General features: G+C 34.6%; 1 protein-coding gene across 8 annotated transcripts; it reads left to right on the top strand.

The window, feature by feature from the left end:
* On the top strand, positions 1-27,214 carry LOC115878771 (uncharacterized protein DDB_G0284459). Of its 8 annotated transcripts, none has more exons than XM_030895364.1 (9): positions 1-525; positions 1,125-1,168; positions 6,534-6,858; positions 13,935-14,194; positions 20,006-20,258; positions 20,321-20,461; positions 20,521-20,698; positions 25,421-25,659; positions 25,719-27,214. In XM_030895364.1, the coding sequence occupies exons 2-9, from the start codon at positions 1,142-1,144 to the stop codon at positions 26,981-26,983; spliced, it is 2,688 nt and encodes an 895-aa protein (XP_030751224.1). In that variant the 5' UTR covers positions 1-525; positions 1,125-1,141; the 3' UTR covers positions 26,984-27,214. The 8 variants fall into 8 exon arrangements, with proteins under 8 accessions (XP_030751224.1, XP_030751223.1, XP_030751225.1 ...); XM_030895363.1 differs by having other exon boundaries at positions 1-507; XM_030895365.1 differs by having other exon boundaries at positions 1-507; positions 25,430-25,659.
* Positions 27,215-27,487: the final 273 nt, after the last annotated feature.

Raw genomic sequence — 27,487 nt, forward strand, 5'->3', positions numbered from 1 at the left:
TTGCAATACACAAATGGATTGAAGAAAAGTTCGGAGAGGAGCGGAACGTCGAATGTTTTGGAGATTATAAAAGTGAATTTTTCGTGTATTTAGTGATTTAGAAAGTGCAAACCTTGTTATAAATAAAGCCTAAAGTGTGGTGATAATGTTACAGCTCGATTAAAAACATCAGTGGAACAATATAACTTATTAGGGCGTGTTGGGAAGAAGCAAGCGTACATATCGGTTTAATGGCCGAGATTGCTTGTAGCTGCTTTTGTGTCCCACTTGGAGGTGACTTGGCCGCTTGAAAAACCTTATCGAAGCAGGTCCGCCGTCGGATTGCATCTACGTGTCGTATTGTTCCGTTGCAAAACATTTTTTTCGACAAAAAATTGGCGGAATTTTCCTATTAAATATAGCAGTGTACACATAATTTCTCTCTAGATTGCTTGCTGTTTCTAACTTAAAAAGCGGTAGCGAACATTTCTGGCGTGTAGTGCATCTAATTTTAACTGTCGGGGCCAGGCAAGTACTACTATAGAGGTATATTTTTAATGCAAAAATAAAATATTTTTACTGTTTGTTTTCATTTAAATTATCCAATTTAAAATGACTGTCAAAGGGTCACTTTAATAATAGATTAATCTTTTATAAAACTTACCTATTCTTTCAAATATGTTAATTGTAATATAATCAATATTTTTTTTAATTATAGATGTATTTGTTTATGTTATTTAAAAATTGACAAATTTATACATTTATATACTCAAGGTTGCCAAAATTAGACAGTGTTGCCAAATCGCTAATACAAAATTTTAATTTACAAATTATCTACAAAATATAAACATTGTTCAATTTACCAAATATGATTATTATTTCAATACAAATTATGTTTATCGAAAAAATCCAATATAACAGCTTAATAAGAGTGTTTCTATATTTAATGGTCAGTAGTAAAATTATTTTTGTTCATTTAAATTTCTTTAATTGGGTCAAATTTCTATTCTAATTTTCTTTCAGAAACCTTTAAGTTTCTTCACTCGTATAGTAAAAATACTTATTTTTAATCGAATATAATATTTTACAGTTTAATGTAATTTGAGCTGTATATTGCATAATTGGAAATTGTTATCGTTTTTTAGGAATGGGCTAATATGCCATGTTGGAAGGAAGGAGAACAAGATTAGTAAGTAATATAATTTCTTTTTAATTTGATCTAAGTATAACTAAATAGGTGATATTTATCGATGATAATTCATAGTCAAGTAAATTTTAAATTTAACCTTGGCGCGTTTATTTTCATGTGATTTGAGGGTTACATATATACCTATCTTTGATACCCACAAATAAACGTTCAAAATTTAGTGTTTTGTATTACCATTATTCCGATTTGAATGGGATTTGGGGCGTCTATGTTTTACTAAATGCTTTAACATTTGATTTTCAGAAAAATCAAGAAAAAATATGGGAAGGGTAAAAACCATAGATAAATGAAACAAGTTTAGATTGGAAAGTGCCCATAAGGACAATGTAAACACTATTTGGCGCTATCCTTGCAACGGTCGCGACCCAAAACTTTTGAAAATTTCGGAGCGGTTCGGCTTTTTCCGGAATTATATCGCCAAATATTAGTTATTCAAATTTATTGTTATTTTCGTTTAATTTTATAAATAAAATACAGTGTGTTGCATACAAGAAACTTTATTTTATATAAGGACGCATGTATGAAATACCTATGAAACATTGGAAACCGACGTTATGCCACGATCCACGATGGTTTCTGCAGTTCACAGCACAGCTTTTTAAGTTTTTAATGCCACTTTTTCACGATTTGATTGAAGTTTGTTTCTGATATTTCGGCTGAAATTTATAAGTACAAATATGTTTTTGATATAAAGTTCCTTGTTAACACTTTAATAAAGTATATATGATATTAATTACATGAAGAAAATGATGAAATCGACGTTTCTGTGTGTAGTAGGTTTGGGCCATATTATATGTAAAAGTAGGTAATATATTAACTGTTTTTATATTTTTAGCTTTAAACCCAAGGATCTTGGGATATTCTTTTGCCAAGGATTTTTCCTGTATCTCTACTTTAAAGACTGATCGGTGATTTTGAGCAATTGAAAGCAAGTTATACAAGGTAAATTATGATTATTGAACTATTATTAGCCTACATTAATCTTCTACAAGATGAACAGAAATGCGTAATTACATATCACATAGGTAATTTGCCTATTATGTATTTTCATAGCAATAATGCTATAAATCTATGTATGTAGATTATTTTAAAATACAAAGGAGGTATTAGATGTATATGTATCATATTTTTATTCATTTTATTTTCATTCAAGTCCTGTTTGATTTAATTCACAAAAGTCTTATGTGCCTATATTTATGTATTTTACATATTTTTTGATTTGTGGTTTTGTGTGGGTTCCGGGTTGCCTTTTTTTCCTGCTTCCAGTTATTTAGTTTTTATGCCCGTGAAGCTGTGAAAACATTTATTTATCTTCAAGTTTCTGTAAGTCAATGCACTGTTACTTCACTAATTCACTTTAACACAGCATCTCTGATATTATTTAAATATTTGATATTGATACAGTTGTTTATTGGATTATAGTGTCTTTAATTGTGTTGATTTGCATATTTACATTGTTCTAAATTCCAAATAAATATTTTTGAGTAATTTTGTTGTATTATTTACTACTAGAAAGAGTAAAAAGTATATTAACCCTCATTTAAACCTCCTGAACAGCCCGCCATTAAAAACCGGAAACGGAAATAAATTTCATAAAATTGAAATTGTCATGTCTATGTCATGTCAAATGTCCCAGCCGCCATATCTGAAAATTAGTTACCCAGGCAGCCACGCTGTTTCCATAATTTAACATTGACTTGACACTTCTTCTTGTATTTATTATTTTATGGTAAAAACTACTTCCACCCTTACATAAATTTTAGTATACTCCTATGGTACAACTCCACCAATGACAGATTTTCTTTTCCTAAAATAAAATATTTCCGTAAAATGGTCCCTCTAGTATTTACTACGTTTTTGTCTCTGTCCATATTTTCGCCAACTAGATTATTAAGCAACAAGAAATATTTTTTGGAAGTCAGTTTTGGAAAAAAAAATTCCCTCGAAAAGTATGCGCGGCGGCGTTTTTTTACAAGATATAAAAATGTAGTAAATACTAGAGCGACTATTTTATATTTTTATTTATTTATATAGTTGGAAAATATTTATACTAAAATTTATGTAAGGGTGGGGGTAGTTTTCCCTCTTCTCTGTACTTTTTCTTATTTTTTGTGAAAGGTAAATGTTAAAGCACTTAGCAAAACATACACACCCAAAATATCACTCAAATCGGATTAACGGTTCTTAAAATATCTGAAAAAATGTGTATATTTTTTTAAAGTTTAATGCCCTCTAACAGACAAACAAAGCACTTTTCTATAGAGGTAAATGACGTCCAATGAACTTATTTTGATTCCAATAATGTATAGTAGTTCTATGTCCATAGTATATTGGGACACCCTATATATCCTTTTAACAAATATTGAAAATCATATGGAGAATTTCATCATTTATACAAACAGTTGTATGCTGTATGTCACATTTTTATTTTTAAAATATTAGTATCATTATAAAATGGGTTGGGGTCTGAAGTTAAAATTTCTTTAAAACACGACATAGTGTCGATCGTGCATGTGTAGTATACTGTATACTAGACAAAATGCAAAAAAGTCGCAAAACGAAATCTAACCGATTTGAAAACACAGCTTAGCTTGATTTTCATGCATCCGTTGTCCGACGATACGATGATACGATATTAATTTTATTGGTTGAATTTAAAGACTTCGATTGGTTAGAAAATTACGCAGTTTTTAAATTTATTGCATTTTCATGCCTCCGTTCATCGGATATGCGATTTGCTTGTGATTGATGTCATTTAATATTTTCATTTCGATAACGATTTCGCTGTTTTACGTATTGTCTAAGAGCTAGCAACGTTTTTGAGAGAGAATTTTAAGAAAGCTGGTTCTTTAATATATCTTTTGCTATGTTCTCTTGAACAGAGTGCGGACCGTCTGGCTGCCGGTAGACGTTGCGTTCACTATTGCGTTGGTTATCATATCTGTATTCAACATCTGATCACTACTGCGCATCACAAATTCGCTCTGTTTTTCAGAAACTAAGGAGGTTAGGACAAACCTATGTATAGCATATTTAGTTTCATGAAAAAAGTAGCAAAATACAGTACGTCTGTCCGTTCTGTAGCTACGGGGTATCCGTGAGAGGCGAAACGATATTCTCTCGATGTTTTTCGTAAAAAATAGACGACGCGTCCCATCAATAAAAATTCAACAAATTTGCAAGTAGCCAATAAAATGAGTGGGCGGAGCGATTTGCGGTGACGCACTCGTCAAATCGACGTATAAAATATATTGCTGTTTATTTAAATGTTTTTTGTCCACATTCCTTTCATAGACACAGATCCAGCAGATGTACTGTATGTGAAAATCGCATCATTGTATCTCTATTCATAAATCCCATAAAAACACGAAAATGTTTACCTGTTTAGATATGATTTGTGTTTAGATATGATATATGAAAATACCCTGTTTAGATATGATGCGCAGTAGCGAACCGCAGTAATCAACCGGCAGCCAGACGGCCCGCACTTTGGTCAGGAGAGTATAGCAAAAGATATACATACCTATATTAAAGAACCAGCTTTCTCAAAATTCTCGTTTTCCTGAAATCAACAACAAACTATAAAGGTTAGATCATAGATGAACAAAACTGCGATTCCGAATTTTAAATCGCTGCGACTGTAACCTGCGATTGCGATTTTAATATTTATGTATAGTACTAGGCATTCTATTCAGAGTGTCAATTTCTCGAATAATGTAAAAAAAATACCGAGGGTGCCATTTAAAAATCAAAAGTTCTATTCATTTCCGGTGAAACAGGAAGTGATGAGACGAATTGAATACGTCAATCAATCCTAATTTATGTCATATGCTTACATACCAAATCTCATTTTTTTTATCAGGAAAAAATAAAAAAGTTATAGAGGCGAACTACTCTTAAGAAACACTCGGTATATTATTGATCTTGGCCCTAAAAAATAATACCTTCTCTATAAATAAGTAAAATCAGAGAAAAAATTCAATCGCAGTTTACTATAAAATGCTTCAATGTACCACAAAATTACATTCGCAGCAACATCGCAAATCGCAACTAGGTTGCGATTCCATTGGTTAAGCATCCCAGGTTGCAATTGCGACTTTAAAATCGCTGCAGTTTGCAATTTGCGGCTCATCTCTAGCGTATAATGCTAGAATATTCGATTCGACCACAAACGATGAAGGGTTTATTCGTCTATATTTATTTTATTTGCACACATAAGCAGGGATTGTGAATAAGCATATCCGTCGACTTGTCCATTTTTTGACACGCACCAAAGGACATAAAAAAGCTGCATATGGGCGTCGGCGTCGCCTCGACTTCAGTTACTCATTTGACCGCTTATGTCGGTTCTCTCATTTTCCACATTTGGCACGTTCAACCAACCAACACGAAGTCGAATGCTATAGAGAATGAATTGTTATTTCTTCTCTTTTTCGATTTTCCGGCAGATTTCCTCCAGTAACCCATTTCTGTTTAATTTCGTATATAAAAGAGGAGGTGATAATTAATAGCAACATTTAAAATAAGTAAATTTAAGCAAAGTTTTAGGTTCAAATTATAAAAATTTATTTATTTAAACATATACAGGGTGGCGCATCTCATTCGCTTCAATTGATTATACGACAACGGAAAGATGTAGAAACAAAATATTTTATGGGTATATGTGGGAAGGCAATGTGCATAATTTAAAATTATTTTGAAATGTATAGGGTGTGTCAGAACTAAGATCCATACCAAAATTATATTTTTTCTTATGGAACACCCGGCATTTTATTTCATTTTCTTGGAATCTTGGACATAAAATAAGGTATTTATTATAAGGGTTTAATATGTTTAAAAGCTTTGGTTAGGAGAGATATTTAAATCTGCATTCCATAATAAAAAAGTTTGTCAACACCTTGTACACTAAAAATTATTATTAAATTATGCACATTCTTTTCAGAATTAATACTTGTGCTGACTTTTAAGCCAGTGAAATAAACTTAACTAAAAAATTTGATTGCGTCCTTAAATGTATACAGAGGTATCAAAAATTACTGGTCTATTTTAAATATTTATTTACCATAAAAACTTCGTTATTTCAATTGCAACACTATCTATTTTTTTTAAATAAGTCCAAGCAGATTTAAAAAATGAATAAAGAAATATGGTCTTCATCTTCTATATATCGTACCTAGATAAGTATTTTAAATAGTCAATAATATTGTCATTTTAGATCATCCGTATATCCAAACAACTTTATAAGGAAACTCACGCTCAATGAAAATTTGTATTGAAAGATAGTATTATGATTTTTTCATGAACGACTATAAGATTTTGTCCTAATTAAATTTTTCTTTTATTTCAGAGTTCTGCCAAACATACCTCCTCTGTAAATTCCACTGGCAAATCGAAAACCAGCTTGTTAGAGGATAGCAGCTTGCTCTCCCCCAATGACTCCGGTACCATGACTCGAAAGCCGATCAGAACCAGGCGACCGAGGATACCTATACTGCAGTCCGGGTACTGTGCCATTTGCAGCTTACCTTACAACAGCATCGAAGATCATATTCAGTCGAAAAAACATCTGAAATTGATCGGAGAAGATGCCAATTACATAGCTCTGAACGGTTACATTCATTCTGACGTTGGCATCCAATCCTTACTGAGTTTAACCGGCATCGAGGCAATAGGTCAGAAAAACTAACACATTTCAGTAGAGCTTGTTTTCCGTTTACCGTAACGTAGTTATCGACCGCGCAAGAGTTTGCTTTCGCGCGGTGGATTGGTTGCAGTATGGTCCAAGTTGACTTTTGTTTAGGTAGTTTAGATTTTTTTTAGTTTTGAATATCAATTTAGAAGTTTTGATTTTTTTATTAACGTTAGATCTAGAATTGTATTTTTTGGTAAAGTATGTGTGTTTATTTTACTACTGAAAAACAATAATACATAGTACACCACAGGGCGTTCTGATAGTAATAATCAATTCATTCAGTTTAACTCGGATACATTTGGGAACTAACAATCCAAGTTTTATTTTGGTTTAGGTTGGGGTTCTAAAAACATCCTATGTTCGTTTTTCTATTTTATTGAATGTTCTTTACACTGTGGTTTGTTAGTGTAGTTCTCTTTCTCACGGTTTTAACTCTGGCTTCCATAAAATCATGTAATTTATTAAGTCATGAATCCTGTGTTTGGATGGGGGCAAAACTGTTATCGTTTAGTGAAAGAATTGCAAATTCTTGACATGGCTGATTTGATTTCCCCTTACGTCTCAAGTGCTGTATGGTGGAGCGGTGGAGCCTCTACTCGTCCCGCGGCCAACGCACAAAACACTCATTTTCTCTAATTCGGCTAGCGAAGGCATATCGAAGACGGTGTGGAACTGAAAGCGACAGTGTTGCCATATTAAAATCCGTAATATCTTTAATACGTTTGACGAAAATATCCAACTATACCTCTGTTAATTCCACTGGCAAGTCGAAAACCAGCTTGTTAGAGGATAGCAGCTTGCTCTCCCCCAATGACTCCGGTACCGTGACTCGAAAGCCGATCAGAACCAGGTGACCGAGAATACCTATACTGCAGTCCGGGTACTGTGCCATTTGCAGCTTACCTTACAACAGCATCGAAGATCATTCAGTCGAAAAAACATCTGAAATTGATCGGAGAAGATGCCAATTACATAGCTCTGAACGGTTACATTCATTCTGACGTTGGCATCCAATCCTTACTGAGTTTAACCGGCATCGAGGCAATAGGTCAGAAAAACTAACACATTTCAGTAGAGCTTGTTTTCCGTTTACCGTAACGTAGTTATCGACCGCGCAAGAGTTTGCTTTCGCGCGGTGGATTGGTTGCAGTATGGTCCAAGTTGACTTTTGTTTAGGTAGTTTAGATTTTTTTTAGTTTTGAATATCAATTTAGAAGTTTTGATTTTTTTATTAACGTTAGATCTAGAATTGTATTTTTTGGTAAAGTATGTGTGTTTATTTTACTACTGAAAAACAATAATACATAGTACACAACAGGGCGTTCTGATAGTAATAATCAATTCATTCAGTTTAACTCGGATACATTTGGGAACTCACAATCCAAGTTTTATTTTGGTTTAGGTTGGGGTTCTAAAAACATCCTATGTTCGTTTTTCTATTTTATTGAATGTTCTTTACACTGTGGTCTGTTAGTGTAGTTCTCTTTCTCACGGTTTTAACTCTGGCTTCCATAAAATCATGTAATTTATTAAGTCATGAATCCTGTGTTTGGATAGGGGCAAAACTGTTATCGTTTAGTGAAAGAATTGCAAATTCTTGACATGGCTGATTTGATTTCCCCTTACGTCTCAAGTGCTGTATGGTGGAGCGGTGGAGCCTCTACTCGTCCCGCGGCCAACGCACAAAACACTCATTTTCTCTAATTCGGCTAGCGAAGGCATATCGAAGACGGTGTGGAACTGAAAGCGACAGTGTTGCCATATTAAAATCCGTAATATCTTTAATACGTTTGACGAAAATATCCAACTATACCTCTGTTAATTCCACTGGCAAGTCGAAAACCAGCTTGTTAGAGGATAGCAGCTTGCTCTCCCCCAATGACTCCGGTACCGTGACTCGAAAGCCGATCAGAACCAGGTGACCGAGAATACCTATACTGCAGTCCGGGTACTGTGCCATTTGCAGCTTACCTTACAACAGCATCGAAGATCATATTCAATCGAAAAAACATCTAAAATTGATCGGAGAAGATGCCAATTACATAGCTTTGAACAGTTACATTCATTCTGACTTTGGCATCCAATCCTTACTGAGTTTAACCGGCATCGAGGCAATAGGTCAGAAAAACTAACACATTTCAGTAGAGCTTGTTTTCCGTTTACCGTAACGTAGTTGTCGACCGCGCAAGAGTTTGCTTTCGCGCGGTGGATTGGTTGCAGTATGGTCCAAGTTGACTTTTGTTTAGGTAGTTTAGATTTTTTTTTAGTTTTTTGAATATCAATTTAGAAGTTTTCAGTTTTTATTAACGTTAGATTTAGAATTGTATTTTATGGTAAAGCATGTGTGTTTATTTTATTACTGAAAAATAATAATGTATATTACACAACAGGGCGTCGGTACAGAAATCTTTCTGACGGTAATAATAGATTAATTCGCCTTAGCTCAGATCCATTTAGGAACTCACAATCCAAGTTTTATTTTGGTTTAGGTAGTTGGGGTCCTAAAAACACCCTATGTTCGTGTTTCTGTCTTATTGAATGTTCTTTACATTGTGGTCTGCTAGAGTAGCTCTCTTTTGGACCGTCCGCGACTTCGAGCAAGTATCATGAGTTTATATGAACAATTTCACATGGGCGCGTATGCTCCATACGACGGAGTTCGTCTGACGGCTATCTTGAAAAAACACGACGGACGGTTCGTCGCGGACGCTCCGCTCCATCTGAAAGCGCTGTTACGGCGCTGAGCGTCGTCTTCGGCGATGGCCTACGATGGTTCAGCCAAACCGGACGCGGCAGACCACTATGCCGGTAGCGACCGTAAAATATTGTTACAGTACTTAATATTTTGTATGATCGAAGAAAAGTCGTTTAGTCGGTTTGGAAATGACGTTTCTATTGGCATTTACCATAATATTAGCGATCTTCATTTAAAAACAGCGATCTTCATTTCTAAGCCAACTGACGCTGTTCTTTGTTTAATCATATAATATTATATTAAATTGTTTAATGATAGAAAATACATATTATTATTAAATTATTAACGTACTCCACCCAAAATCCGTAAATCTAGGGATTAATCCGTAGTTCTGGCAACCACCCACTCTGTCGACTGAAAGCAGAACCAGAGTACCTAAACCGCCGAGTAGCGACAGTCCCGTTTTCAATTTTCTTTGCGGCTGCGCGAAATAAGTAGGTTATCTGTCATACGAAGAAGCGAAGTTGCCACTGTTGCCATTTATCAAATATCTCTATATACTTTATTTCAAGTATACCTCAGGCAACGAATCGTTTTTTTTAATTATTTATTAGCAGTAAGATATTTTATACATTCAAATTTAGAAATAAGGATAAAACAAAACAAAAAAGATATGTATAAAACTTAATAATTAATTCCATTTCAAATTGTGAGCAGTGTATACCATGTTTATAGGATCACTTCATAAGTTGAGCAGTTAAATACGTAGTCTATCTGTCAAACACGTCAAAAGAGAGAGAAAGAAAATTTGGTCCCACCACATCAAAAGGGCCGACGGTTTCTGTCGCTACTCGGCGATCTACCTACTCTGGCAGAACTACGGTACAGTATTCTTTATCCGCTGTGCTCTAAACAACTATCAGCGGGCAGACGTTCAAAGCTAAATAAATCTCGGACAGGTTGACTAGCGGCAACGGTATCACATCTCGGACAGGTTTTGTGCCACGAAGACGCCCATAAGGTTGCCCATCTTCTTATTTCTTCAGCTTTTCTTGCTTTTGCCCATCTTCATTTCTTTCATCAACGCTGTTATTTTAAAATAACAGTTGAAACCACTAAAGTTATTTAACAATCGATGATTGTTTAAAGAGACATCGCTGTCAACGCCGTGATATTTTCATATCTGTTATTTTTTGGTAAGTAACAGGATCTGTCTGATACTAATTACGTATCATTAGCCATCGTTGTCAAGGCAGTGATATTTGAAAGTAGCAACTAATGCGAACTATTATTCCTAAATTACAGTTTGTAAAATTTTTCCTGTTTTATGTTTAAATAAATAATGAAAAATAATAATAAAAATCTTTTTTAAATAAGTCCTTTTCATTCTGCCGTGTTTTACCAATTTATTTCTTTTAATGTCGTCTTTATATCTTGTAGTATGCCTGACCCTACTGCAATTATCGGTTTGTGGTCTTCACTCTAACAATTTTTTGAATCATTTCTCGTTGATTATACAATCCACATGAACTGCACGATATATTGGCCTCTTCGGACATACATCACACATCTTCGTTTCTAATTTGGTTAGGTTAGGTTAATGTGTTCCATTGGGAGACCAAATTGAAATTGATCACCAAAAGTCACGTAACAGTTTTTTTCTCTCCAAAAAAAAATCCTTATGGGTATTTCGCCACTGCACTGCAAGAAAATCTGCAGTGCAGTGGCGAAATACCCATAAGGATTTTTTTTTGGAGAGATGAATCCGCCACATAGGTATATACATTTTTTAACAGTTTTTTTGTCGCTGCTTGTGTTAAATTATCGGCGTTATAATCATATACTGTGCGATCGAAAAAAAAACGGCGTCAAAGGGGGTTTTGGGGAATGACCATCGATGATAATTTTGGTGAGGCTTAGCCTTAGATGTCATTACTTGGTCCGGACTCTTTGATGGCCGTATTGGATGGCGCTAACTGCCAGTTGGCCTTAAGAAGGTTGTTATTTATTTTTATATTGAGTAAAAATGTTTTTTAAATGGTGTAATTTAAAATTCGAGAAAAAATAAATAATAATTTTTGAAATGTCTAGAGATTAACCCCACTAAAAGTATCATCGATTGTCATACCCCAGCCGTCTTTGACGCCTTTTTTTTTGATCATACGGTATAATTAACCATATACATTAATGTCCAATACACAATACATACATTTAAGATGTCTTTTTTATGAAAAATATCATAAAAATAATATTTTAGTTTTTTCTAGTTAAAATTTACATTACTTACTTATTTTTTTCTCATTATTAGCATTATTTGACTCTTAAGGCGGGTTGACACGGTCCAAGTATACTTGAACCAGGTACACTTGGATGTTGCCATATAACTACTAATAATCCAGCGCGTGTCTCACTTGTACGCTGCTTGTATAGTATTAACCGTTTTAAGGTTGATTCTCACTATACCTTCCGTATTGGCTCCCTTCCGTTTTCATAAAATATTATATCATGTAAATGAATAGGACAATGCACACTAGTGATGGAAATACCGATTCCACATGAGTCGCGTTACAGTAACGACCGTTCCAGAAAAATACCGCGACAAAATACCGCTATTTTGTAATCGAGGTTCCGACTTCCACAGTGTCGCGGGCCTCGCTTATGCAGTATTTCTGGCATTAGTTATCTACTCCCAACCAGTGTTGTCAGGTTCTTATAATTGTACCAGCTGTTACAACTATTCGTGCCATGAACTTAGATAATGAACTTAATAGAACGCCTATGGAGAGCGGTGTTTACTTTATAGAAAATGGCCCTATATTTTTTAAAATTTTCGATGCTGAGAAATACAAAAATAAAATAAGTTAGTTAAACTATAGTTAGTTGCTTGCGAAATCGATTACCTGTCGTTATAATGATTTTGTTCATTATATTGCGGGAAGTAGCATTATGTATTAATTTAAAAAAAAATATCAAGGAATGACGTATTGTCTTTAACGGCTCATATTTTTGTGTATTGCAACATAATATATTTAATCAAGAACAAAGTCCAAACCACTGTCAAAAAAATTCTTTATTGGTGACCGGTTTCGGCAATTCCAGCCATCATTAGACCTTAAACATAGATATGAACAATAAAACTTATATAAACGTATAAAAGCAAATAACATTTGTATTTTATTTGCTTTTACGTTTCATCTTTCTAACAACGTTATTTTATACCATGCCTAGTACATACCAAAAATCGCTATTTCGAAAGTAACGTAGCGACGGGAGAACTAACGCCAGTAGTAACCGACCAAATCGCGACAGGCGAAAACGAAACCCTAGAAGTGCTCCAGCGACTGCTGGAACGAAGTACGTCGCCGCGCCGCCGAGGTCGAGCGTCGATAATCAGTTACAGCAGTTACTTCTGTTCGCGACAGGGAACTAAAACTCGAGGAACACGACGGCTGGAGCGAAGTAGGTCGCCGCCGAGGTCGAGCGTCGATGCCCAGTTACAGCAGTTACTTCTGTTCGCGACAGGAAACTACAACTCTAGGAGCGCGACGGCTGGAGCGAACACGTCCCGATCGAGATCGCGCAGCGCTACGGACATACCAGTCACTACTGTTAGCGTTAGTTTATTTGCAAATTATAAATAATTTATAATTTTGTCGTCATTATGATCGTCGTTCTTCAATAACAGGTTCCTGATTCGTTGAGGAGCGCGACACGACGTTACAAAAAAATACCGCTCCAAAATCGCGTTACTCAAATACCGACACATCACTAATGCACACTATCCGTTCCGTTTCCCTTCCGTTCCATATCCTTTCCTTCCATACATTTTTTTGGCGCACGGACTGAAGCGTTTCGGAAACAGCGTTGTCAAGTTCTTACGTTAAGTACCAGCTCTGTTATTTATTACCTTTTTCAGAAGATACTAATTTCTAAAATAAAACTTTAGTAATGATATAAATTGTACAATAAAAAGTATGGAACTGATACGGAACGGAAGCTTACGATAGAGTGAATACAATGAAAAATACGGAACGGATATGGAATGGAAACGGAAGGTATAGTGAGAATCAACCTTTATCCAAGTCGAGTTGGAAGGCTTTTAACATCAAAATTGCTGCCAACTTACTTGGATGCAAGAGGCCTTTCAATTCGACTTTGATAACAATTGGTACCATAGAAACAGCATAAATTTGTGAGACGCTCGTAACATCCATATAAATATTTTTATATGGCAGCATCATAGGCAGCATCCAGTTGACTTGGCCCAAATACACTTTGATCGCGTCAACCAGGCTTTAATTAGGAATTATTAATTTATCGAATATATAATTCAAAAATAATTATTTCCCATTCTTTGTTAGGTTACGAGGATTTCACTTCTCCAAGAATAAGACGAAGGACAATGTCAAAAACTAAATCTTCTTCCATAATGTCGGATGTGGTCAAACCGGTCGAAGTTGTAGAAAACGAATCGAAACATCGGCTGAGATCGCGGAAAAACATTAACTACATGACGCCACCTTTGGAGGAAGACAGCTTTCAGGATAAACCGGATCTGGAACCTGTACGTTTTGAGTATAAGGAGTATAGAGAGTTGAGGTCTAGTACAAGAGCATTAGCCGTAAGTTTTTGACGTAGTTGGTAGCTTTGTATTAACCAAATTATAAAACCACCTATTTTTTATTTTTTTTATATATTTCGAATTTTTTACATGAAGGCTCTGAGTCAGTACAACGCTCGCCGTTTTTAGCACACGTTCAGCTTTAGTTTTAGCGCTATTTTTACAGAAAATAAATTCTGAACTTTGATCAAATGGCAAGAACATTACCATTGCCGATATCTACTGGTTATAATGTAGTTCTTTTTTCAAAATATTGCATTTTTTTAGCTTAAAAAAACTTGAAATATGCGGCTTTTTTTGCGAGAGCTACCGGCGCTGCGTTAATAAAGAGATGGCTATGTACGTCAATCGAAAGACAGTATTTGCGATAGTTTTTTGTTTACACGGATAGTGATGTTAATATTTCGGAAACTTGATTGTTGCAGGAAATTTCCGAAACTTTCGGAAACATTCGGAAATTTATGAAATTTTAGAAATTTTATATAAATATATATATAAATAATAAATTAGATAGACATTTGATACCAACATGTAAGTGAAAAAAAAAACAATAAACATAATATTAGTTGTTATATTTTTAATAAACAATACATAACTCCTAAAAGTCATAAACATAACATATAACAAAAATTATTTGGTAACATTTGTACTTTGTACATAAACCATGAACTATGACTATGAACTTTAAAAAAAACAAAAAAGCACGAAATATAAATTTAAAAAACGTAAAACACAATTAACTGAATTATTCTATTCCAGAATACTTTCAGGCGCCGAGCTGGTCCCATCTTCATAGGGTATTATAGTAGTAGTAGTAGTACTGTCTTTGTCAGTTTTTATTTCCAAATCAGGTATATTTGATGTATCATCTGGTTCTGATTCTGAAGGATGGACCTCTACCTCTACGGGTTCTAGTCTAGTGGTTCTGGAGGAGTTTCATGTTGTTGCATATCATGTTCCATATCCACTTTTTGTTTTTGTAGTAGGTAATAATTTATTGTTATGAGCTACGAACATTATTTTGCCGGCTCTTTGTGCAGTTAAGCTATTCCTTTTTTAGTATGGATAAAACTGTAAGTACTGAAACTTCTCTCAGTGGCTGCAGATGACGTTGGTAAAGACAGCAGAGTAACAGCTAAATATTTCAACTGAGTATTTTTACATATTGCTTGCCACCAACTTAGACAGTCTACATTTTTAACTGACATCCAAACGTAGTCGAGAGCCCATAAACCCGATTTGGCGCAATAATTTGTTACATCTGTATGATATAATATGATATAATATGAATGGCTTCTTTATTATTGACAAACTGAGGATGTTTGTTGGTGATATTGTTGATAAATTCCATAGCGGCTATGTGTTCTTCATTGTTAAAGTGCTCTCCTAGGAAACAGGGGGCCAAGAGATTCGCGGCAAAATGCATTATTTTAAGAGCCATACGTTTTCTATTTTGTAAGGCGGAGAAGCATTCTTTTTCTTCTGATTTAAGAATAGGCATACTTGATACACTTTCGTTAAATTTTTACTCAATGTCTTGAATTTTGAAAAGAAATTTCTTGCAAAATTCGGATTTTTGCGAATATTCGCGATTTTGGGACCGAATATTTCGGAAATTTCTGAAATTTCCTGCAAAATTCGAATGGAAATATTCGCTACCAACATCACTATACGCGGAGTATAGAAAATTTTTGCCACAGCTTGTTTACTACCAGTAGTATTTGTGAACCTCTAGAGTATTAAAGTGTATTTTGTTGTATAGAATATTAAGTATTTTTGATAAGTTATCTGACCATCAAAATGAATAAAGGTCTAACATTAGAATTTAAGCCCTACATGAACTTAATAAATACAGAACTCACTCATTTAATAATTTTAGAACGTACTTAAAAATTTGCTAATACTTAAAACAGTATAAACTGATTTCAGACACACCCTAAAACGCATATTTGATAAATAATGATGACGTAACGTTGAGCGATCGCCAAACAGAATTTTTCTTTGAATTGAGCCTTAAACCGTTGATTGAAAGAATTGGGAAGATACACAACCTAATGGGCGAATTTGTGACAAGGCTAATTTGGTTTCTCCTTACTTTTCAAATGTTGTAGGGTAGAGACACCAATCCTTTTGCGGCAAAACACGTATTTTCTCTAATTCGGCCAGCTAAGGCAGTTCAAAGACGATGTGGAAATGAAAGCGACAGTGTTCCCATATTAAAATGTGTAATATCTGTAATTTGACGAAAATATCTTTGGATGAAAAATCCGCGTTTATGTATTGAAAATATATTCGTGTCAAACATAGAATAAACAACAAAAATAAAAATTCTTTTAGGTACTGAATATGTCGTATGATCGAAAAAGGTCATTTAGTTGGCTTGGAAATGATGATTATTGACAGAAAATCCGTATTATTAACGTACTGTACCCAATATATGTAAATCTACGGATGTATCAGTAGTTCTGGCAACACTGTTTCCGGCAACCACTCACTCTGTCGACTGCAAGCAGAACTACGGTACAGTATTCTTTATCCGCCGCGCTGTAAACGACTATCAGCCGCAGCGGCGGCAGAGCTAAACTAAATCTCGGACAGGTTTTATGCTACGAAATCGCCTATGAAGATGCGCATCTTATTTCACCAACGCTTAAACATAATGGCGCGCTCAGACGGCTAACTATCATATACATATCAAATCTATACGGATCATCGCCTATCCCTGCAATGTGTTGGAGTTGAAGCCGAGTTAGAGACAACTAGATAACCGGTCCATATATATTTCACATAAGTTCGTCTGTTAGAAAAACGCTGTCGCAATAGCGCAACTCCAAAATTCGTTGTGGAACGCGTGGTCGAACGGGAGCGCAAACACGATCCTCAATCCTCATTTCTGTGCCTCATTTCTTTTTTCAACTGTCTTTGTGTTCGCATCGCGAACGAAAGCCGTACGAAGCTGTACGAATGAACAGCTTATGCTCTGATTGGTTTAGTTATCCGATCGATAATTAAAAATTCACGCTTGCGCACAACGCTTGTGCTTCACTAACTGAGCGAAGATTTATATACCCATTTCACCGGCTCGGCTTCACAGAATGCAGTTTGGAGTCAATATACGTTAGTTAATATATATATGCTAACTATCGTCGGACCCTGTATGCCAATCACAATTGTTTCCCAAGTACACGAGGCGTCATAGTCCGTCTTAAGGCTGATAGAAGCCAAATATACTAGACAATTATTGTACAAAGAAACAAAGTGAATTCTAATGTGTGTAAATCAGTATAAGTTTCGTATTAGTTACATGTAACTTCGGAATCGGTGGTTTTATATTTGGTTTGAAATAATTTGGAATATATATATTTAAAAGATACCTATGCCATATGATTATATGTACGAGTAGTATTTTTCTAGTTTTAGTTAGCCGTAAGAACTTTAAAATTAAATTTTACATTATCAAATACCGGAATATGTGGAAGATTTATAGTGAGCAACTCAGACTTATCATTTAGTCATTATAATTTTTAATCGTTTCAATAAGTTATGTCTCATGGTTCAGCAACCAGCAACCTGGCATTTCTTTGTATCTCTCTATCTATTGGTTATAACATAAGACAATTATTTTAATATTGGAACTGAAAATCATATGGTATAATATTCTAAGATCTTATATATTATTTAGTTAAGTTTGTAAATTGTACTTGTTTATAATGTTTAGTAAAATATTTTTATTTGAAGGAATTTTGCATGTGTAGTAATAAATTTAAAAACTTGGTTTTAATATGGTAGATGTAGAAATATTGAATAGTAGAATTATTGCATTGTTATAACTATAAGTGGGTCATATATTTGAGCTGTCCACAGTGACCACTAAAACCGCAAAGGCCTTTGTGATTCATATTTAAAATCGAATTAATTTCACACTGAAAACCCATAATATAATACTTTAAACCTTAAATAATTATGTAAAAAATATACATTTAAGTGCTGTTTAAAATATTTCAGTTAGGCTGACATTCAGTTATTTTTCAATGAGAAATATATGTTTAATGAATTAATTTTTAATCTAGTTTTCAAATTTTCTCGATAAAAAACAACCAAACTAATATATTTGCAAAATTTTTTTATTGCCTGGTATATTCATTATATTACATTACTTTGCATGACGTGTAGATTATATTCCCTCTTTTAGGCATGTCTGTTGAATTATGATCTATTAGCTTCTCGTTCGCAGAGCAGTTAGAAATAGTTTACAACGGTCCGACACATGCGCATGATGTTTAAAGGTGTTGCAAAAGCAATATTTTTGATTCCTAAGCAAAAATACAGCGTTCGCAGAACAAAAATTAGGAGCTTCCAACTGATTTCTAATCGTCAGAACAGTCTGCGTAACTATTAAAAATTTTTTAGTTAAAAACAAACTATTTTTGTATTAACATAAATAAAAAATTAAATGTAGCAAAAATAATTTATATTTAATTATACATTTTGAACTTACGGTGTTACGTTTGAAGTCTTCTATAATATGAACAATTTTTGTACCAGAATTTCTTAACTTTAGACTTAATCAAATTTAATAAGAGAAGAATAATAATTTATGACAACACAAGAAAAATATTTATTTTATTTCCCTTTCCAATTCCTCATATAAATAAATAGTGAACAGAACTGTCAAAAGTTAATTGTTACGTCATTCGCGGACTTACTCATTGTCATTTGATTTCGATTGATCGTTCACAGAACTATAATCCACAACCAGGTTTGAGACCAGTTGGAAACGATGCGTAGAGATCTTTGAATAAGAAGACTAAGGAAGGAGCATAATGCTATCCATGTATTCATGCATGGTGGGCGGAAAAAGCGCCATAAAAGCACTCTAGGGTGGGGATCCTTGACGATTCATTTGACACATTTGAATTTGATTTGAAATTTTGTGGATTTGTCAGTCTTTACTGAGCTTATTTTATGTTATTTATTATTTATTCTACTACTGATAGTTGTATAAAGGTAGTAAATCTAGATGGAAATTGTGGCAGAACTTAAATTAACAGTGACACTATCGCGATTTATCGAAAAAGACTCTAAAATAGTTGGTTGTGTAGCGTGCGGTAGATCTCGGCAAAAAAATTGAGTGAAATAATGGAACAACTTTTCGCTAGTAAGTGACTATATAATATACATACGTGTAGTAAACCGATCATTTATGAAATTCACTTAAATTAACTAAATTATATATTTTTCTTGCGTTTTAGCTTTTATTTATTACTTGTCAAAGATTAGATGTCAAAGAATTTAGATACGTTAATTTGACTTACCTGCTTCAGTAGCGTATCGGATGTTTGTAGTAATAAATACTTATTATAACTTATCTATTTTTATTAGAATTATATATTTTTATAACAATTTTAATAACTACCAACATTTATTCACAACGTAAAATAAAACAACAAATTATTGAGTCTACCCCACGTCTACCCTACATCATAGTGTGATCATAGTTTTACATTTTTTAAATAAAATTAGAACGACACTGATAAACCGGAATTCAAGTCGACCATATTTGAGGCCCATCGCGGTGTACCTAAGATTTTTGATATGCTCCTTCCTTAGTCTTCTTATTCAAAGGTAGAGATAAACTGACAACCGAACCGGTTGGATATTTTTCTGTGCGAACAAAGCTATTCATAAACATGATAGTAAAAATGATTTTTTTAAAACTAAGTAGTATTTATTGATATTACTAATGATTGAAAATGATATTAATCGTTTATGACTGACTACAATTTTTTGAATATATTGATGTCCTTTCAGAAACTCACGTCGCTGACAACCGATCAAGAATTGTGGGATTCAGGACGGCCAAAAAGGTCGTGTATTAACAGATCTAAGAGAGTTTCGGCAGATGAACGGCTAGTATCAGATAATAAGACATATTACAAAGTAGAAGTTCTATCAAATAAACTTCGTTCAAATGAAAAGGACAAGGAACCCACAAAACAGCAGCAGTCAAAAAACGATACTGATAAAGGACTCATTGTCAAATTCAAAAAACTTCGAAATTCTGGTAATACGTTCTTTTGATAGAAAAATTAAACGTTTTTACTGATTTTTTTGGGAATTTTTCAGAGCTAGTTCAATTGAATAATGAGGCAACAAACTTTTTGTTCCCTAAAAAGGACGAGTCGAGTGAGGATGAGGAAGAGGGCCATGAGGATGAGACAAATGAGACTGAAGATGAGGTCAAGACCGAATCTGAACCAACTGAAAGTATGTAAAGTAATTTTATTGAAAGAACAAGTAGTGTTATTATCCTGTTCTAATTGTAGTAACATCTTCGAGTGAGCTTGAAGAAGTTAAACCGCCGGATAAATTCAAGGTTGAAGAGGAATGTTCATTGGACAGTATCTCATCGGAATGTAGAAAGAGGCGGAAAAGAAGAAGTCATGCCGAAGCTTTTATAATGGATAATCAAAAGTATTACAAATTTGAAACGCCAGGGTCAAGGTTAGTATTATGGAATACAATTTCTATTAAAAAAATATATATATTAAGTTATTAGCATCATATACCAGTCTGGTAATTCAAAATCGGTGGTCTGAATTTTAACGTGCAAGTGCTGATAATATACACAACCAAACTTATATGGAATCATCTATTATTTTTCATAATTTTTGAGACGTATGAAAATTTTGTGTTTATTAATAAAACTCAGTCCTTACCAATGACTTTTAATGAAAAATAATCCATATAGCAATAAAAAAAATAATCAGTTCCCAAAATAAACAAAATCTTATTTTTTTGTTTTCTAAAACAAAATTAAGATTTAAATTCTTAATGGCCAAAAAGCAGAAACAAAAAGAAAATTGATAATTTTAATATTCCCTGTTGCCACCTCTAGCCCTTATGCAAGCTTCTATCCGCGCTGGCATGCTTCTTATTTAAGTATCAATGTTGTCTTGGGGTGTGTTTTCCAATTCTGCTAATGCTGCATCAATAAGCTGTGTAAGATTTCCTGGATTGTTTCGACGAGCTCTAACCCTTCTTTTGAGCTAGTCCCACAAGTGTTCGATAGGGTTTAGATCTGGTGAACACGCAGGCCAGTCCAAAACTATGACACCTTCCATTTCAAGACATTCTCTAGTCACTCTGCTGGTATGGGGAGGTGCACTATCGTGCAAGAAGTTAAAATTATCACCAATTGCAGCTCTCCAAAGACTAACGATTGGTTCTAGCACCAAATCAAGCCATCTCCGACCCCTTAAAGTTTGTTGGTAACAATAGAGTTTTTGCTCCCAGCATAATACCTCCCCAGAACATTACAGTTCCTCCTTTATATCTTGGTACAAATTTGGCACCCTTCCTCGTCGTCCTGGAGCTCTGGGAACCCGAATTCGATGGTTATCTGATCTTAGGCCAATTCTGGTCTCATCCGAAAAAAGAACATTTTGTCAATTCTCAGTTGTCCAATTTTTGATGTTGAAGGCATCAATTTAGCCGGTCAAATTTATTTTGCCGAGATAACTGTGGGATCCGTAACTCTCTCATACTGTAAAACCCTCGAGCACGAAGCCTTTTTCTTATGGTTTCAACTGAAACGTTCACATCTGTACCTGCCAGAAGTTGTCTTTGTAGCTCTGGATTAGAAACATTGGGATTTATTCTAGCAATTTGGCACACAAGGCGGTCTTGTTGTTCGGTTGTGACTCTTTGACGACTTTGTCTGGGCCTATCCTTATGTGCTCCTAATTCCAAGTATCTTGCATATGTTTTCGATACAACACCCTAGGTAACGCCTACTGTCTCTGCTACGTCTGTCTCTCTGGAGCATTCCTTGTTCGCTGAGAGTAATAATTTTTCCCCTCTATACATCTGTTAATCCAACATCGTGATTTTACTACTGAACACAAAATCCAAAAGAAAATAAATCGCGGCAGTCGTTTATTCTTTATTATCATGTTTATTTACAACAAAAAGCCTTATTTTAAAGTTGTATACCAATTTTTATCCTTGTAGGAAATTTAGTCAGAAATAAAGAGTGATTCCATATAAGTTTGGTTGCCTGTATATTAACTATGTATTAAATTAAAAGAGTTGAAACATTTTTTCTATACAATATTGCTGAACCACCAACGCGGTTTGATAAACCGCATTTCTTTCTGTCTGTCAACTAATTATAATGTAGTCAACTACCTTTGTCTCGTCTAACGTAAAAAAATATAAACCACTTATTTAAAATGGCCAAGTATATACAATCTTATAGAAACTGCGTGGTCTAGATTTTAACGTGTAATGGTACGTACACATTGGTGCGCGGCGCGCGCTGCGAGCGTTTCTTTTTTTGTTTTAACGAACATCCCGCGATCCATAGAAATCCCGCGAACATTCGTCTAGTCGTTAATCATGTCTCTATCGTCCGAGAAGAACTACGCAATTTTCATCATGAGTAGTGAGACTCTTTAAACACTCCATTAATAAACAATATTCAAAGAAAAACACAAAAAAGGGAATTTATTCAAAGAAAATACACATAGTCACTGATAAATGCGCGCGGTGTCTTCACCGGCCGTCCCAACTAAACAACGAACAAACAAAGCGGAGCGTCGAAAAACCGACTGGAGATGGTTCGCCGCTAGCTGTTTGCGCACGGAGCGCGCGCAACTTGAAAACACGTACTAATAGAGGCGAATCGGTACGCGCGTGCCGCGCGTTCGCGGCGCAGCGCGCCAATGTGTACGTACCATAAGACAGTGATATAGACAGCTCAATGGAAAATCACATGTATTAAAAAGTTAGGCGTTTAGGAAAAATGTTGCATCTAGGGTTGGAACTTTATTTTTTACAATTAGTTAATAATTTTACTACAGCTGTAATAGTTTATATTTAGCTTAGATATATTATCTTCATTTCAGTAATATACATGAAAGTTTTTAAAATAGTTTATTTTTTTCTACACACATTTTCCAACAAACGTAAAAACCGGCAACACTGTATGCCGCTTTTTATTTTGTCTCTCTGTCTGTCAACCGGTCATTTATATTTATTTCTGACGCATGCATTAAAATACAGATCACGCAGATGATGTGATCACAGCCTTATTTTGCCTTATTACTTTAATAACCCGTTTTTGTTTTTAATATATCTGGGGTAGAATGATTGGTTAATATATCTGGGGTAGAATGATTGATGATTGGGGTAGAATGAGTTGGGTGATGAACCCCCCTAATCACTGCGATCTATTGTGCCCTAATATATCTGTTAATGTATTGGAAAATGGGTTTAGAATTTCAATTTAAATTATATTTAGGAGCACTCTAAAATAATAATAATAATAATTTATTGAATACCATTACACTCTTTATTTACGTAGGTTGCCTTTTAAGTTTTTATAAAAAGAGAAACAGAAATTTTTAAATTTTTTTTATGATTTATTAGCAATCAGAATAATTACAGAAAAATTCTATGGGCTGATTTGATGACTTGAAACCAGTGACGCTCCAGTTAACGTGATGAGGTCTTCTCCAGCGAAAAATCCTCCTAATATTCTTTCAAATCAGATGGCCATTGTCTTCTTATAGGTACTGGTTTAAGTAGAGACTGTATTGTATTGTATTAGTGTGATCATGTAGTCTGTTGAAATGTTTTTTGCTCCGAGTTTGGATGACTTCTTTGACGTCAATGTTGACGGAATTTTTAAGTCTTCATGTAGAGTATGATTGGAGATATACCATGGTGCGTCTGTTATCATCCGTAGAATTTTAGATTGGCTCTTTTGTATTAAGGCGATATTTTGATTTACTAGCGCATCTCCAGAGTTCTGCTCCATATGTCGAAATAGGTATTATTATGGTTTTGTATATTCTCTAGCGACAGTTTAGATCTTCTTCCTATTAACCAATATAAGTCTTTTATTTCTAAATAAAAGAAACAGAAATGAAGAAGTTCGAAACAAAGTGTTTTATAGCTTTTTCGAAATATTCGCCCTTAAGGTCTATACATTTTTGCATACGCTCAAACCAATTCTGAAAACATTTTTTTCACTCTGAAGCTGATATCGTAGAAACATGATTTTGAAAGTTTTCAACAGCTTCTTGAGGCGATGAAAATCGCTGTCCGCGCATCTTTTGTTTGACAGCGGGGAATAAGAAAAACTCATTAGGCGATAAATCTGGTGAATACGGACAATGAGACATTCATTCGATGTTTTTCTCCTTCAAATATTGCAAGAGTTGCCAAACGTAAAAGTAAGCCAAAGTACACTTTGCGGCGCTCGTACGCCAAAACTATTGAATTTTCGAAAAAAAGGTTATTGCATAAATTGTAGCAAATTTTCTCTAGTTTCATTTTGTATATAAATATTTTTATTGTAAAATGAGTCAGAAAGATATTGTCAAAAACCTCTTTTAGGCGCCATTTTTTCAAGATGGCGGCGCGAACGGCATAGATACGAGGAGGCAAAGTTGAAATTCAGAAAGAGCACATCGAAATCTATAAAATTACCAATTTTCAAAACTCCCGGAAAACTTTCCAGGTAAAACCAAACCATACCAAATGACTGGACTAAAGAATGATGCGACGTTTTTAGTTCTTTTTCCTTATTTCATCGAAGACCGTTGGTAAACAAATTGTTGTATACCATTCGGCATTAACATTCGTACCATTAACGTTCTTCGATTCTCTAATAGAATGGTTGCGGCGTGTCCAGTACAACTGAAGAAACAAGCGATTGTAAATGTTTAAAGGCAACCTACGTAGATATATTTCATACATAATTTTTAAGTATGTAGATTGGTAGACAAATGGACACTGAAAGTAATTTCAAATAGTTGTCCTACTTCAGGTCCTGTAATTTTTAAATTGTAAATTCTGTGTACTGCAAGTAAACAGAAAACAAAATGTAAAGATGTAGTAAAATCTAAAAAAGATGTAGTAACCTAAATAAAAAATTCAGCTGAACAAATTAATTTATAATCCATTTTTGGCTTAGACTAATTCTACCAGTCATTTTTAGTATTAACATCAAATAAAAAACAGTTGTTATATTAATTAGCTATTTTGTTAAAAACAAAAAGAACATTTTCACCATATCTTGATTAACATCCCCTTTTTAATTCATTATTATCAGAATTTAATTAATCAATATGTGTTATGTTGTCAGTGTTTTATTTTTGTCGACAAAGGTCGGCGGTACATCACCTCAAGTCAACAAGTTTTCTTAACTTTTTTCAGTTCTTACAGATTACGGTATCACGGTTCCTATTTATCACCTGTACCAACAAAATCCAATGGCGAAGTTACAGTGAAAATCGAAAAAGATTTGGAGGAAAAGAAGGACGCCATCGACAGACTGAAAATTAACGCGAACGATTACACTTTTTCTTTTGAGACCGTTCCGGAAAATGAAAAATGGTACAAGACTTTCCAGAGACAAGATAGATCGGAAGAACGTTATCCGTTTAGTCGAAATTGTAAGTAATATTTCGATTTTTCAAAATTTCAATCAATAAATGTTTTGATTCCTTTTCAGACTTTTGGAACGATTTTGTTTTGCCATGCAAAATATCGCACTTAAAACCCTTAGATCCTAGAATGTGCTTTAGTGCATACAAAGCAATCCTAAATGGTGTCTTAGACTCCCATACTGAGAAACTTTCTGAAGAGCCAGTTACAGAAGACGTTGCAGAAAGCGTAGAAATGTCCGACTCAGTGCTAGAGGAAAAGGAAGAAGAGGAAGATCCAGAAGTAGAACAAATGGATGAAGATAGCAAGTTGAGTGACTTGTCCACTGTATCAACAAATGTAGAAGAACAACCTCCAGAAGAAGTTGAGACGCGTCGTGTAGGAAGGCGACGAAAATGTTTGACGTTATCTCCTACGACGAGCGGAGGACGAAATCCCAGAAAATCTCCAAGACAGCATGCATCCACCTTGGCTATTTTAAGTCTGATCCATCAGAGAAAGAGGCGACTTCGAACAGGAGCCACGGGCAACTCCTCTCCGGCGTTACAAACCATTCCGGAAGAACCAACACCGGCACCACCAGTTGCACATCGAAAGTCCCCTCCTCAGAAACCGAGGAAGAAGAAAATAGACCTCGTCGCCAACGCTATTCGCATGGAAGAGGAATTCGACGCTCTACTCGACGAAGACGTAGATCTAAATTTGGAACCGACAACAGATCCAGATTATGCAAGTTTTAAAGACAGCAGACTGAACGTGGACGATATAATGACCCTGTTTGAACAATCTAAGATTCGAGAAAATGAAAAAATCGTCAAGAAAATGTACAACGGGCCTACAGGAAGGAAACCCAGTAAGAGAAAGAAGAACAAGACTGGCTGGCCCAAGGTAAAGAAAAGGAAGGTGTTGAAAGGCGAGAACGAAAGCGTGGCCGGCGATCTAAACAATGCGGACACCGATGATGAAGACGGTGAAGAACACGACGATTGCGACAGTATTACGGAAGGAGACGGAAATCACAACCACAAAACGGGCGACGTTGATGATTTCGATTCGGACAGGGTAGTAGATAATAGTGAACTTAGGGATAATAGTACAATGCAACCGTTTGTGTTTGTGAAAAAACTAGCCAGTAGTGGAACTAGCGTTAATAAGAAACCGGCCGTTCCATTAAAACGAACGGTACGGCCGATGCGACGAAAGCAGAGGCCAGAGGCGCGTAATGACGTCTCCAAAGTCTCCGCGAATTCTCCGGAAGCCACGTGGTCGATGGTATCGCGAAAGATAAACGTAGTGAACAAGTGTATTTATTTATTTTTTTCTTTCTCTTAGTTCTCTGAGAGATAACTTGAAAATATTTTGTACCAAAATATTTAATTTTGTAGGAGTAATTTAATTTTGTATCTAGGGGCGAGGCAACTGGTACTGATTTATCACGTCACATTGTACATAAAATAAAGTATTATTTTGTTAATTGTTAAAAGAATACCAGTTACTCGTCTAATTTTTATGAAACAGATAAAAGTTTGTTCTTTCAGAAATAAATGGTTTATAATACAAACACTTGTACTTGTTTGATATGCATAGCCTATATTAAAAATAAGTAATATATTTTAGTAAGTTTATGCACAAGCACGTTCATGATCATAGAGGATGCACTCTTCTTACAAAAACATTGAAATTTTACATTTTCCTTCAAATTTTCCCGCATATTTCAAAAAACTCTTAAATAAATATTTTGCATCATAACTTATAAAAATAATTAAAAAACCAAATGACGTTCTGAAATCAAAACAGCCAGTAGCATTTGAGAGGTGTCGCGTAGGAAGATGAAGA

The sequence above is a fragment of the Sitophilus oryzae genome, unplaced genomic scaffold (assembly GCF_002938485.1).
Source record: "Sitophilus oryzae breed Bouriz unplaced genomic scaffold, Soryzae_2.0 scaffold_1523_pilon_pilon, whole genome shotgun sequence".
NCBI lineage: Eukaryota > Metazoa > Arthropoda > Insecta > Coleoptera > Curculionidae > Sitophilus > Sitophilus oryzae.

What these genes read in the sequence shown, in the direction of transcription:
- LOC115878771 (XM_030895364.1), top strand. Translation starts at nt 1,142, where the DNA reads ATGTTGGAAGGAAGGAGAACAAGATTA. An exon ending in CAAAAAACTTCGAAATTCTG is followed by an intron (nt 20,259 to 20,320) that starts GTAATACGTTCT and finishes GGAATTTTTCAG; the next exon opens with AGCTAGTTCAATTGAATAAT. An exon ending in TTTGAAACGCCAGGGTCAAG is followed by an intron (nt 20,699 to 25,420) that starts GTTAGTATTATG and finishes AACTTTTTTCAG; the next exon opens with TTCTTACAGATTACGGTATC.